General features: G+C 34.9%; 1 protein-coding gene across 2 annotated transcripts in view; it reads left to right on the top strand.

Annotated features, from left to right (window-relative positions):
* Positions 1-14,986, top strand: part of LOC135964372 (putative ankyrin repeat domain-containing protein 20A2) — an 81,377-nt gene extending 66,391 nt beyond the window's left edge. For both annotated transcript variants that reach the window (XM_065522606.2, XM_074003214.1), the window contains 6 exons: positions 1,204-1,232; positions 1,324-1,396; positions 7,121-7,191; positions 11,086-11,243; positions 12,621-12,801; positions 13,980-14,986. In XM_065522606.2, coding sequence (XP_065378678.1) covers positions 1,204-1,232; positions 1,324-1,396; positions 7,121-7,191; positions 11,086-11,243; positions 12,621-12,801; positions 13,980-14,873 — 1,406 coding nt within the window. In that variant the 3' untranslated portion in view covers positions 14,874-14,986. The remainder of the gene's footprint in view (positions 1-1,203; positions 1,233-1,323; positions 1,397-7,120; positions 7,192-11,085; positions 11,244-12,620; positions 12,802-13,979) is intronic.
* Positions 14,987-15,462: the final 476 nt, after the last annotated feature.

Consider the following 15,462-nt stretch of genomic DNA (forward strand, 5'->3'; position numbering starts at 1 on the left):
TTGGGAGTTAAAGCCAAGTAAACTTGAGATGAGTCACTTCCAGTTGCTTTGGCATATGGCCAGTCTCACAAGAGAGGTTATTGCTGTGGAGAGTACTGGAGGCAGGAGGGAGTGCTAGACTTGGGGTAAACTGCAGCAGCTCATTTCATTTCATAACTGTCAGGCCTCAGAGAGAGAAGTTTCACTGACATGAGCGAATAAGATGTGATTAAATTGCATATAGATGCTTTGGCTAATTTTTTTTTTGAGACAGCCAGTTATTTGATATGATAGCTGTTTTGTAAATGTCCTTTACAGTGTAAGATAATATACCAAACTTAGTTAATTTTAGATGCAATCATATTATACAATTCATTCTGCGAATACCAAATTTCTCATTTTCAATAAATACTGCACTGATTTTGCAATATAACAGTGTATTCATATCCAGGAAGTCTGTGGTATTTCAGTGTTTTCTTTTTTGATAAATATTTTGATATTGGAAACTGATTCTACATAGTTTATTTGATGTGTTTTATGGACCACCTTGTATGAGTGGATCCAGGAGCTCTAATTCAAGGCCAAACGAGGGGATAGGAGAAATGTAGGTGCTACAGTAGCCCATGTGGTCATGGGAAAAATGAATATTTCATTTAGCTGTGATTTCATAAGTGTGTATAACAGCTGATCAATTTAGAACACTGTCTTTGATGAGAGGTGAATTGCACGTTCACCTGAACTGTCATCTCAACTGTGTATTTCCTCAGTGACAGGACATGGGGAATTTATCTGTGGTGTGCTTGCAGCAATGCCTCTGATGTGTTGAGTGAAAATACTCTGTACCTTCACCCTCAGCCTTGACATTGATACTCTCAGGTTTGATTTCCTCATCTGTTTAATGGTCTCTTTACTCCTTATCAGCCCATGTGTTTACAGTGATATCCAGGCTTTTCTGTTTTAGGTATAGGCATTTGAAACATAATGTCACTATTGAAATGTAAACTGAGTTTTAGGAATCCTATATTCCTATTTTCCTCATTATATTTCTGTCATGTTGCTGTCCTAGGCAAGGAAAAGAAGAAGCCAAGAAGTACCCTCAAAACTTTAAGTAATTATTTTTATAGTCAGGCATGAGAACTCAGCTTGATAGTAACACTGCCTGAATGTTTGGTTGGCCCTGTCATACTTACATATAATTGATGACATATCCCCTTTGCTTTGTAGGGCCTCCTGCACAACATCCTTCCTTGAAGGTAATTAATTATGCATATTTTTGAAGCACTAACTCCATGTTGTATAAAATATATATGATTTATGAATCATTTTCTTTTAAAACCCATTCAGCGTAGCACTAAAATGGAAGATCCTGCTGTGAAAGGGGCAGTACAAAGAAAGAAAGTACAGACCTTGAGAGCAGGTATGTTATCAATACAAATGGAATGCTGGAAATAAGTACATTAAATGATGGAAGTGCTCACATTATTCTTACCGCTAATTCTATTTGCTTAAAATTGAATGGTAGGCATTGACATAAATGTTATTGTTTGTATTCATATTTGAATAAAAACAAATTTAGAAGCCATAAAAATATTTTTACAATGTAAACTTTGACTCAGATGTTTCTCTTTTAATATTTTGTATAGCATAAAGTTTTCAATATAAAATTTTTGTACTTGTCAGGGATTCAAAGCAGTGAAATTTGAGACTCTAAGATATTTCCAGTGAGTTATGTGCTAGTTGGAGTTCTGATCTTTACCTAGAGGAAGGCTTTACTTATTAACGTGTCAGTTTCTGTGTTAACTTTAGAGGCTTGCTGCTAGTGTTATTACACTGATGATCTGAAGCCAATCAGATGTTCCAATGAGCAGACTGTGCATGTAGGTGTATGCATACGTGTGTGTATGTGTGAGTTTGTGACGTCTTTGATTATTAAAAATGAGGAAAGTAATGATTCATTTATAACTGGTAGACAGTCTTTTAAAAGGGTTATTTTGAGACTTTTTGGTGTTAAGGTTTTTAAAACATGATTGCATAGAGGCTACCGACATCATAAATTGGTTTTCATTTCAAAGCCCTTTTGAAATCTTTAACTATATTGTGATGCTCAGAAGTAATATGCAGAATGTTTTATTTGTGTCCTAAAATGGTACATGAGTGGTTCTACACTTTACATACTTTTCTGCCACCTTCTTTGGTGTATCATATTTTCCAGATGCATCCACATTGATATGATTATCTCTGGTTTAACTCATTTTACACTTTTCATTGTATTCCCTTTTTCCACTTTACCACTTTCAGTTAGACTCTCCTGTTGCTGATAAATGAAGAAAGAAAGAAAAATAGAAATAATGTCAGATTAAAAGGGCTTTTAAAAATCAGTTTGTATCTATTAATATTTACTATATGAAAGTTTAAAGCTGAAAAGTTCAGAATACAAGCATGCACCACCATATTTTATACATGCAGTTAGAACTATGACTCGTGAGCCTTTAGCCTATGAAGTTAGGACAATTCATTTCTCTGAGGAAGAATGCTGCACTGTTCTCAGAAAAGAAAATTGAAAATAGAAAGTGGCATTGTCTTATTTGACCTCGTGGACATCCTTGAATGAATCTGAAACTCCAGGGTCTCTCAGATCAAAATTCAGAAATAATGTTTTGATCAATATATATAGTTTATGTAAGTTCAGTTATCATGAACCCTTGATGGCCAACTGACCTTTCAAGTTTCACTTCTGCATTTTTTGCTCTTTTCCTTGACTTGTCTTAAAAGCTAAAATTCAACAGTTTTATTGATACAGAAACCGGGAATATAACTTTCAAAATATATTTCTGTCCTATCTCACAGCGTTGTGTACTCTTCAGATCTCGTGTGAACATAGACTTATTTTTATAATGGAAAAATTAGGTCTTTTGTTTGTGTTTTTGAGACAAAGTCTTGCTCTATCACCAAGGCTGGAGTGCAGTGGCTCAGTCTTGGCTCATTACAACCTCTGCCTCTTGGGTTCAAGCAATTCTCCTGCCCCAGCCCCTCAATTAGCTGCTATTACATCCACGTGCTACCACACCCTGCTAATTTTTCTATTTTAGCAGAGATGGTGTTTCTCCATGTTGGCCAGGCTGCTCTCAAACTCCTGACCTCAGGTGATCTGCCCACCTCAGCTTTCCAATGTGCTGGGATTATAGGCGGGATCCACTGTGTTGGCTACAGATAAGATTGTTAAGGCTATTGTATTTTAGATAAATCTTTGGTCTATATTTAAGGCTTCACATGTGAATTCTGAAGGTATTCATGCGTTGAGGGAAGATCATCTTGGTTAAATGAAGGCAGTTTTTAATTTAATGTATACTCATTATAATGGTTTTGAAGTTTTTGTCTCTAGTACACAGAAACACACAATAATGTCATGTGTTTATTCTCAAACTTAGTTATTCAAATATTTTCTTATCACTGAAGAATCTTAATTATTAATAAACAAATTTCTCATGGAAAACAACATATATAATAGAGATAGTTGAGTGATTCAAAGTAAATTGTAGTAAATCACAGAAGCTTAAAACAAGTTAAATAAACTTGTTTGAGTTAATAGCAATTACAGGACTTGTAAAATACATTAGACCATGAGGGAGTAGTGTGTTTGTGGGGTAGATGACAACATGGCACTGCTTCAGGGAAGAAAGAATTTTTACACTTTATTACAATTTGTATTACTATTTACATTCTAATAAATAAAAACATAATTTTCAGATATTTTAGATTATGTTTCTACTAGTTGAATCATCAATAGTAAGACTTCAAAGATTTGGGAAGTTGTGAGTTGATGATAAATGTCTATCACCATCAGTGATGAAAAATCAGACAGCAACTACAGACTTTGGACACACGAACTTCATAGTTAAAGAAAGGATTAATATTGGAGCTGTGTTACTATCAGGGAATTATATTCTTCATTACCTGTGTGAGTAGCAGCTATTAGAGTAGGAAGAGAACAAAGAAGGGAAGGAAGCATAGAACATGTTATTCTCGATTCCCTTGGCAGGCTTCATGCTCCCATAGTTCTGACTTTTCAGAAGTCATTTTGTGGCCAAAAGTACTTTGTGTTTCCTCCCCTTCTGCAGCCTACACCCAAACAGAATGCTTTTTAGCAAGGCATTTGTATTCTTCCTTTAAGGAAAGCAACATACAAATAACCAAGAGAATAAGGAGAAAGAGTAATTTCATTGAGGTTAGTATGTAACATAAATTTGAGAGTGGGTACCATGATTATATTTAGAATTTGGGGCTGGATTGGAAAAATTGGGGGCTGCTGCAGACGTCTACAGATTTCCTACTCAAGCACAGTGTGGCTTTGATTTATTTTTACATCTCTAATTCTGCAATTATTAGTTACAACTGTATGCAACGTCACTAAAAATACCTTCCCAAACCAAATATTAAATAATGCCTATAGCTTTCTGTATTATAATGTTGATTTTCCCAATATTAATGGGAACCATCGAGCATTTGCCTTATGGTGTCTCCTCAGCTGTACTCACACGTTCCCTCACCTTGTCTTAATGGATAGTAATCCACTACGAGTATGGGTGTTCAGAAGAGCTGTATCATTTAAAGATAACACAGGAGCATCAAATTTAGTTCTGCTAGAACACCAAGTCTATTGACTAACTGCGGCTAATATGGGGTCTACTTTACATACAAGTGAAATTCAGTGCTCTTAATCAGTCATATGATCATGTCAATAGCAATAAATTATGCAATATATTTTCACCCCTATAGTTTTAATTTCTTTTTCCCCTTATGTCTAGAATTAACATTTTGTTTTACAAAACATGATGATAGTCTTCTAGAGTAGTGATGACAAGTTATAAATCCAAAGTTTCTTAACTATGCAAATGACTTGTTTGCTTCTATTTTCTCATGAGCTTGGTAAATCCAGGAAGCAGAACTTTTAAAAGAAAATCCCCAAATTTGGCTGGGCGCCGTGGCTTGTGGGTGTAATTCCAGCACTTTGGGAGTCTGAGGCAGGCAGATAACCTGAGGTTGGGAGTTTGAGACCAGCCTGACCAACATAGAGAAACCCATCTCTACTAAAAACACAAAATTAGCTGGGCATGATGGCACATGCCTGTAATTCCAGCTACTTGGGAGGCTGAGGCAGGAGAATCTCTTGAACCTGGGAGGCAGAGGTTGCAGTGAGCTGAGATAGCACCACTGCACTCCAGCCTGGACAGCAAGAGTGAAACTCCATCTCAAACAACAACAACAACAACAACAACAACAACAACCACAAAACCCAAATGCATTTCCTGTGCACGGTAAAACTGAAACAGAAAAAGTGTAAAGTAAATAGAAGTAACTGAAACAGTTTATGTAGATTAATTTACTTCTCATTTGATAAAGTTTGTAAAGTAATGAGCAGAGTGTATTGCTCCAGGGATCCAAGCATCTTAAAGGTATATAAGGATATCAGAAACTGACTTCTGGGTTGGGCACGGTGGCTCATGTCTGTAATCCCAGCACTTTGGGAGGCTGAAGCAGGTGGATCATTTGAGGTCAGGAGTTCAAGATGATCCTGGTCAAACAGGTAAAACCCCATCTCTAAAAAAAATACAAAAATTAGCAGGCGGTAGTGGCATGCACCTGTAATCTCAGCTACTTGGGAGGCTAAGGCAGGAGAACTGCTTGAACCTGGGAGGCCGGGTTGCAGTGAGCCAAGATCATTCCACTGCACTCCAGTCTGGGAGACAGAGTAAGACCTTGTCTCAAAAAAAAGAAGAAAAAAAGAAAACTGATTTCTGCCCAAATCTTCATCCATAGCCCGTTCCCCATCTGCCTTTTTCTCTGGAATTACTGAGCTGCTGGCAATGGCCCCCTCACCATTCCTCTTTTGCAGAGAAATACATACACTCTTGGAGGCTTCTCTCCCTCTCTCATTGCTTCCTGGCATGTGCTCACCCTTTCCTGCCCTCTGCCTCACTTAATCTGGCTAACCTCACTCTCTAAGTCGCAGCTCATGCATGATCTTTAGGAAAGCCATCGCTGACAGCTTTTGTTTTCCTTCCTTATACCCCAGTGCTTAACACATAGCAGGAACTCAATAACTAATTATTTAGTAAAGTTAAGACTGTTTATACAAAGATGATTCAAAAGATTGTCCTCTACAACCTAGCAGCAAAGGGGATCAACAAGTAAAGACATGATGTGCAGTTCAGGTGGTAAAGTGACACTGGAAAAATTGCCAAAGTACTAAGGGAGGCCCATGAAGCAGACACGTGTGTGTGGAGAAAGACAGCTAGAATGAAGGAAGACTTCACACAGCATTCTGAGCCTTTTTTCTTTTTCTTTTTCTGTTGTTGGAGACAAGTTCTTACTCTATGCCCCAGGGTGGAGTGCAATGACGTGATCGAGACTCACTGCAACCTCAAACTCCTGGGCTCAAGGGATCTTCTCACCTGAACTTCTTGAGTAGCTGGGATTGCAGGCACATATCAACATACCTGTCTAATTTTTTGTAGAGTCAATGTTATCTATGGTTCCCAGGCTGGCCTTAAAACTCTTGGCCTTGAGAATTCTCCCATTGTGGCCTTCCAAAGTGCTGGGATTACAGATGTGAGCTATTATGGCCAGCCTACATTCTGAGTCTTAAAAGATGAAAATAAATTTTTCAGAATAGTAGGGGAAAACATTTGTGATGTAAAAAATGGGGTGAACACTAATTAAGGTATAAACAATGACAATTTTGCAAATTATTAGTAACTGCCAACTCAATGAGTGTTTGTAAAAAGATACTGTTATGAATTATAGTAAAGTGTTACATTGTATATTTTGACTGCATTTCAAAATTTGTTTTGTTTGCAACAGCTTTGTTTATTTATATTGGGTGGAACAATTTGTAAGTGACCCTGAGATTTTGTATGGCTTGAACCTGGTGATACCTAGTGTCTCCCCAAGTGGTTTGTTGAAGTTTTGGATAATGAGAAGTATTTCTTAAAGAAGTAAATATTTCAGTAAACATTAAGCTTCATTTAAACTCTCAAAATATATAATACAAAGAAATTTTATTCTCTATTTTTATAAAGATTATAGTCTTTATCTAACTGTTCTTAGTTCATTTGAACTAAACCAATGAATTTGTCAACAGAACAAGCCTTACTAGTGGCTTCAGAGGAGGAGCAAGAAAGGCATGAAAGAAGCGAAAAGAAGCAACCACAGGTATATAAAAATTTAAGTTTCTCTTTTAACATTGTTTTCTTTTTTTTTTTTTTTTGCTTTAGTAAGAAAGCATAGACCAAATGACATGACCTTTTAGAATATACCTTTAGAATCAAATGGATCATAATTTTATATTCAATTTTTAAAACATTTTAACCTGTTACAAAACCTAAGATATTCTTACTATCTCTAGTAATTCATAGTTGTCTTTACCCTTGGAATTGAGGCAAGAAATCTTCTTTTGTTTTTATAACCTTACTCTTAATACAGAAGTCATATTACTAAGGAATAGAAATTATGAACAATTTAACCATGATGGCCATTGAGCTAAACTAGTGCTAAAGGAGTCATCATTGCCAGCGGTTCAAATGTTGCAGTTTTATATTGCTGGTCATCAGTGTCGAGTTTAAAGATTTATTCTGTTTTGTGGTCGCCAGTTGACTTCAGTGTCTGTGTTCAGGAAGTGAATGGGGTCATAAAAGTCAACCCAGTTGCCTATTAAGAGAATCCTACCTTGCAGAATGGGACTTTTGGTGTCAGGGTACAAACGATAACTTTATTTCAACATAAATACATAGTAAATATTCCTACAACTTAAAAAATCCATCCACTATCACTAGTGGAACTTAAAATATATTAAAAGTGGATATAAGCAGAAAATCTATCTAGATACATAACACTATCATAGTATATCATTTGAATTGGAATTTAAAATTTTGCTTCTCTTTCTTAGTGGTGTTCAGTTTGGCTCTCAATAATTGAGTGTTTGCCTAGTCTCTAGTTAATCTTCAGAAATATATGTGCACTGTAGGGGCTCACTCTTTCTGGTATGCTGAGGTAAAATCTTTGTAAGAGAGGAATCTTTTATAATACTACCTATCTTTGAATTCATTTCTGGTAGATTTAACACATAATGAATTAAGTTCAGTCCAAACAAACACAGAGAGTTCAGCTTGCCAGTTCATGTTTCTCTCCTATGTTAAGCCAAGGCAAATTATTTTTCACATTTTAGTTACAATTCCATCATATAAGAGTAGCGACACATAGATTAAGTATCAGTTAAATTTTAATTATTTTCTAACATTTCTTTGTTTGTACTTGATTAAAGCCAATTTTAAAACATGCACTCCAACAGAAAAGACAGTAACTGAGAAACAAAACAAGCAAATTTGTTTTCCATTTTGCACCTTCCAAAAAAAAGGTCTCAAGAACCAGAACTGGGTGAGAATTGTGATAACGGGAATCTATCTGTATATTCAGGACTTTCTTTAAGATTCATTACAAACAAGTTCAAGCTGAATATTGGTGAAAGTTTTGAAAACTCCAAAAGTATTGCTTGCCCTGAGGCAGAGCTTCTACATAGTAACTCTAAAGAGGGATGAACAAAAAAGGAGTGCCCTCTGATCTGATGAGTCATGTCCATGATTGTGAGGAGGAAGATGCATCTGGAGGGCCCAACTCTGTGGCATTCCAGGCAGCACCTGAACAGAGGAGGCCCATGGCAAATGTCTTTCATTCCATTCCCACTCCAGGTCCCTGAAATATACTTAGCAGTCATCTTCTAAGCTTCATTTAAATGAAAATAAATCAGACTATAAAAATGATAACAAACCAGACACATAGTTTGTTTCTAACACAGATGAAGAAAAAAATTTTAATGATACAGACACCAAAAAATTAAGGAACCTAGTAATTATGATTGAAATGAAAGATGATTAAGAGTTTGACATGCAAATAGCAAAAAATATAAACCCGAATATCACTCTTTGGAAATTAGACATTAGGTATTGGCCTCCGTCTAGAGATCCTGAAAGTCTTTTTGATTTGTGGTTTACCCACCCTAAAGAAATGAAGCATATGATTCAGATAGAAAGCTACAGTATTTCTGCTGCTGCAGATACTTCTAAAAACAGAAAACCAATATAATGCTTATTCCAGAAGTCACCATATGACAATCCCAGTGCTAACAACTACAAAAGCAGGAATCTTGAATTATCAAATGTGAGTTATTCTCTGCCACATAGTGAAAAAACATCAAAAATATAGCTAGGAGACTTACAGCAAGATATTCCAAGGTTTAAGAATGAGATGGGCATGTTACAAGCAGAATTCCTGGCTTTGGAGAAAGAGAAACTCCAACTTCAAAAAGACAGAGGTTTACTTGCTGCTTCTCTTTTTTCTCTTTATCAATTATTTGATGTAGTCAAATTTTCTATTCAAGAAAATCTCATGCGTACAGTTACAGCGGGGTTATCTAAATGTGTAATTATGTGTCAAAGTAGATTAGTTCTGCTATCTAAATAACGCTTCTGGAGAATGTTCTCATAATGTTTGTTCATTAATCAACCTAAGTCTCACTCTCAGTCTTCCAAGTGGCGTATGGGCTGGGAAACTAATTCAGCCGTATACCAAGAGACCTTCTGAACCAGATAAACATAAAGAAATTGCTAAAGAAATAAGCTCTAGATTCTAGATTCTTTTTTCTGTATTCATTTAGAGATGAGTTACATTTATTTATTAATAGAATGGGAATACAATGGGAGGGAAGCAATGACTGAGATGAGCCACAAAAACACATCTCGCCTTGAGAGTTGCAATGAATATTCCCAGCCAAATGAGTCTGTTTAATGTGTTTTCATGCATGCAAGTTTATCTGCTTAGCTCAAACTGTTTGAACTTATAGTCCCATCATGGTTATTTCAAATACTTTTGAAAACAGATATATACTTCCACATATTTTAAAAAATCACCAGTTTCCAATTTTTCTGCTGAATCAGACCTTATGTTGTTTAATAAAGTATAGTAAGTTTTGGCATGTATTATTTTGATCATATAAGAAGCATCATTTATCAGCCAAAAATTTAACCTTTGACTCTTTAGGAGGAAGTTGAGTTCTGTACATTGTGTTCTAAAGATAGAGATTTTCTTCTTTCAAAGTAAAAGCACATGAGGCTTTTTGCACCCTCTGAGGCATTAAATTGCTTTGCTCAAGTTAGACTTTTAATATATCTGACTAATTTGATAAATTGATCTTTTATGTAATTCAGCAATATAGAGTTGTATCATGTTATTTGGTGCCATGAAATGCTAGTGAATGCCACCTTAGGAGATGTGGATGAAACATTTAATAGGTCTTGGTTGGTTTGACTCCCATTATCAGTAGATAATGGGGCTAAAGTTGATAACTGGACCATATACATTCCACCTATCACCTTTTGTGGTAATTGAATGTGAAATCTGGGAAGCATCGCATTTTCCAGAATTCTGCACTAGAAACTCAGCAGTTTCACTCTGCTTCTTGTGTTGTGGCAAACTTTGGTTCCCATCCTTCAGGGAGCACATTTACTTTTTTGATATCCCAGGATTCAAATGGAAAAAAGAAAAAGAGAGAGAGAGATAAAAGGCAGTGGGGAAAAGAATAGCTTAGTGCAGAAAAAGGAAACTTCTTTACTGTTCCTGAAGCCCCACAAGGTCACATCCTATTCATCTGGCTATTTCATGTAACATCCAGGTGGTAAAGACAGAAGACATATGTTACGCCTGTGTCTTTTTATTTCTCTGTTTCTGCCAGTCAGATAGCATAAAAATTTATATCAGGCAGCAAAGAGTGGATGGGAATAAAAGCACAAAATGGAGAAGAGTCCTTTTTGAAATTTTGTAAAATTCTTCTGTTCACTCAAACAGAAATAAGCAGACTCGGCAAAAATTTCAATGGTAAAATGATGAGTACCTTATAATTATAATCATTATGTACAATGATAAAATTAAAGTAAACACAAAATACTTTTATGATAAAAATGACATTTAACCTGAATCAAGTGAAAAAATCAGGGAAAAAGTTCTTTTTATTGAATAAAATAATAACAATTATTATTCATATTACTTTTATTAAAGGTCAAAGAAGGAAATAATACAAACAAAAGTGAAAAAATACCAGTATCAGAAAATCTATGTGATCGCACAGCTGCTGCTGACAGATTACCCCAACAAAGAAAGACTGGGGAAATGCATCCTCAGCAGTTTCCCAAGAAGCTGAAGGAAGAGCGTGATAGGTAAGCCTAGAGCATGGATTTTTTTTTCTTTTTCTTTTTCTTTTTTTGATGGAGTTTCTCTCTTCTTTCCCAAGCTGGAGTACAATGGTGTGATCTCGGCTCACTGCAACCTCTGCTTCCCGAGTTCAAGCAATTCTGCTGCCTCAGCCTCCCTAGTAGCTGGGATTACAGGCATGTGCCTCCATGCCTGGCTAATTTTTTGTATTTTTAGTAGAAATGGGGTTTCACCCTGTTAGCCAGGCTGGTCTCGAACTCCTGACCTCAGATGTTCTGCCCACTTCAGCCTCCCAAAATGCTGGGTTTACAGCAGTGAGCCACCCTGCCTGGCTGCCTATAGCAGTATTTAACAGGAGGTAATTGTCATTGTGCTATACACTAATGCAAATTTGGACTAATCTTCCTTATGAATAACAAGTTTTATATTTTTACCAGGGATATTTAGTCCTGCCTGGTAATCAGAAAAATGCAAATTAACATAAAATAAGATATATTTTTAAAAGTCATGCTGATATTTAAAAAGTAATTACCAATGTTGGCGTATGTGAGGAAAAACGCATTCTCGTACACCGTTGGTATATGAAATTGGTAAATTATTTCCGAAGAGCAACTTAGTGCTTTGTATCAAAAATTCAAATAACCCGACATCCCTTTAACTCAACAACTCCATTTCTGGGACTAGATTTCACGGGAAAACATAACTTGTGTAAACATACACACACTTATTAAGGATATTAATCATATATTACACATAATGAACAATAGGTTAATAAATATGTAAAATCTATGTAATAACAAGGTGAATTGAAAGTACTTAGAAAGTAATATAAAAAATATGGGGTAACAGATGTTAGACTCTTTAGCCTAGTTTTGGCTGACAGTCATCTACAGATATAGTTTGTGTGAGGGACAGCTGAAGGTTCCATCTTACTCTGTCAATCATTTGGAGAGGTACCTGCAATATTTCATAAAGATGAAACTTTATTTCTAGTGAACTTAGACACTTGTCAATAAATAGTAACTTTAAAAATGTAGTTGATCATAAACAATCTTTTCTAATAATGGAGTAATTATGATTGTGTGATTTAAAAAGGTAATTTTGAACATGTAACTTTACTGAATAATCTCCAGTATCCTTTTTTATAATATATACTAGAGTGACTAGTAACAGAAACTATAGCGGAATATCCTTTCCTTACTACTTTTCAAGTATATGCATTCTTTGGAAGATGTTGAAGTGAGAAATTAAATATCTGAGAGCTGCAAAGGAAAAATAATCCAGAACATGGAAGTTTTATTAGGATGATAAACAACATCTGCAGAGATGAGCTCTTTATTTTTTAACAAAATGCATTTTAAGAGAAATGTCTTTATCTGCAGATGCACCTTCAAACAGGAAAATGAAGAAAAAATAAATGTTAATATGCTGTACAAAAAAAATAGAGAAGAATTAGACAGGAAAGAGAAACAACATAAGAAAGAAGCTGAAGCAAAACAACCTGAACCGACTGTTCAGTCACTAGAGATGAAACCAAAAACTGCAAGAAGTACTCCAAATCAGGTAAATCAATCTTTGGTAAAAATTCTATATTTTAAGCATTATTTATCAATTTTACTTATAATATCCACTTGATTTAATATATACTATAATAGGTCTAAAATCAGAAATGTTATCTCACTTTTAAAAATGAATGATGACACTTACAGGTATAATTATTAATATTTATTATAAGTCTTGGCATCCACATAGGATATTATTTTATTACCAAGTGCTTTTGCAAACAATAACATGCCATAATGTATACTTAGTGATAACCTATTGATAAAAATGTTGTTCCCAGGAAAATTGTTCCTTGTACTTCCCTATTTCATATTGATTACTGTACCTAAAATAAAATAAAGAAGAAACAGAAATTATTGCAATCACAAATAATCTCATGATATCCTAAGAAGAGCTCTATAAATTTTATCTTATTTTACCGTTGGTGTTTTAAAATAAAAGTTTTATTTTGTATTGATATAATTACACCACAGAAGTAACTGTGATCTGTTGGAGAACTAGAAATAGACTCACAAGTCCTGGGGAAAATCCTGTAGCTTGCTTATATTTTTAACCTTTCTTTTTCAAAATTATAGTAACTAGAGGAGTTCATCAATGAATTTATATAGGAGTGACTAGTATAATGTCTAGATTTATGATTTAGTAAATGTAATTCTTATAACTGACTATAGAAGTGTTAAAAGAGTCAAATTGCAATAGAATATTATCTGGGAAACAGAACTGTAATAACTTTGGGAAATTTTATCTGTCCAAATACGTGTGAACTAAGGTTCTTATTATAGGGTGGTGTAAGGGTTAGATATCAAAGTGTAAATGCATTATTTGATATATTTTAATTTAGTCAAATTTGTTAATGCTTTAATTTATGCTTTTGGGTTTGTTGTAATTCAGGCAAAGGCTTTTCCAATTCTGATATTCTTACAAATTCTCTGGTGTGCATGTGTGCGTGTGTGTGTGTTTACTTTTATGAACTCGTTGACTTTAAATAAATTTCTGAACTTTTTGGAATTTATGCTCTACAAGGTTCAAAGTTTTGCTTCAACTCTTTCTCCTGTTGGATATCCACTGACAGTAAACTTTTTAGTGTACGGATGTGCAGGTTATTCTTCAGCTTCAGAGGTAATCACGATATGTTATTTTATGGAGTACTAGCTAAAACTTTCTTTTATTTTATTTAGGATTTTCATACTCATGAAGAAACGGAAGATCTGATGGATGAAAATTGCATTTTGAAGACAGATATTGCTATACTCAGGCAGGAAATACTCACAATGAAAAATGACAACTTGGAAAAAGAAAATGAATATCTTAAGGACATTAAAATTGTTAAAGAAAGAAATGCTGCCCTTGAAAAGAGTATAAAACTCAATGAGGAAATAACAAAAACAGCATTCCAGGATCAACAAGAGCTGAAAGATCTCAAAGCTGAGAATAAAAGGCTCAATTCCGAACTGCTGAAGAAAAAAGAAAGCAACACAGAAAGAAACCTAAAACTTACTTTACAGAACACACAAGACATTTCTGTGCAAGAAAAAATGAGTTCTGATATCTCCGAAGTTGAAGATAAGAATGAGTTTCTCACTGAACAACTTTCTAAAACGCAAATTAAATTCAATACCTTAAAAGATAAGTTCCCTAAGACAAGAGATACTCTCAGAACAAAGCCATTGGATTTAGAAACTCTACAAAACGACCTAAGCCAAACCCAGCAGCAAATAAAGGAAATGAAAGAGATGTATCAAAATGCAGAAGGTAAAGTGAGTAATTCCACTGGAGAGTGGAACTGTGTGGAAGAAAGGATATGTCAACTCCAGCGTGAAAATCTGTGTCTTGAACAGCAACTAGATGATGATCATCAGAAAGAGGATCATAAAGAGAGAGTAATTAATATCCAAAGAGGTTCTATTGAGAGTGGAAAGAAAGACCTCCTCCTCGAAGAGAAAAATAAGAAGCTAATGAATGACTATGATCATTTAAAAGAAAGTCTCTTTCGATATGAGAGAGAGAAAGCAGAAAGAGTAGTAAGTATCAAGGAAGAGAAATATTTTCAAACTTCTAGAAAGAAAATGTAAACATTTGGTTCTGGATACATGTTGAACCTAGTTGAATATAAAAATCAATAGATGAAAAGTGTGTTTACCATATTGTATAATTCCATTTACGTGAAGCATCCAAAAAAGAGAAACGTATAGGGACATAAAGTAGATTACTGTTTGCGAGGGGCTGGGGCTGGAAGCTGGTAATGACCGCTAAAGGGCGTGAGGGATCTTGCAGTGATGGAAATGCTCTAAAGTTGGATTGTAGAGATGGCTGCACAACTTAGTAAATGTACTAAAACTCGTTTAACTTAAGTTAAAACAGATGTAGTATGTAAATGATATTTCAACAAAGCTGTTTTAATAAGAAAACATAAAAGGCAAAATGTGTTTACTCCATCAGCTTAGAAACACACCTTGTTTCTAGGAAATAAAAGGTAGAGGTGAGAGATGATTTACTTTGAGAAAAGACATTGTGTCACCTGCAAAATTGTATTAGGCACAGAGTCATATTTTCAGGTAGATAGTCCTGTACTGGTTAAATAATAATTTTAATGTCTTTATGTTGCCACATGTTAAGACCATGTTGAAGGTATAAATGGAAATGTTTACACCTGAAATGAGT

This window comes from Macaca fascicularis, chromosome 10 (assembly GCF_037993035.2).
Source record: "Macaca fascicularis isolate 582-1 chromosome 10, T2T-MFA8v1.1".
NCBI classification, from domain to species: Eukaryota; Metazoa; Chordata; class Mammalia; order Primates; family Cercopithecidae; genus Macaca; species Macaca fascicularis.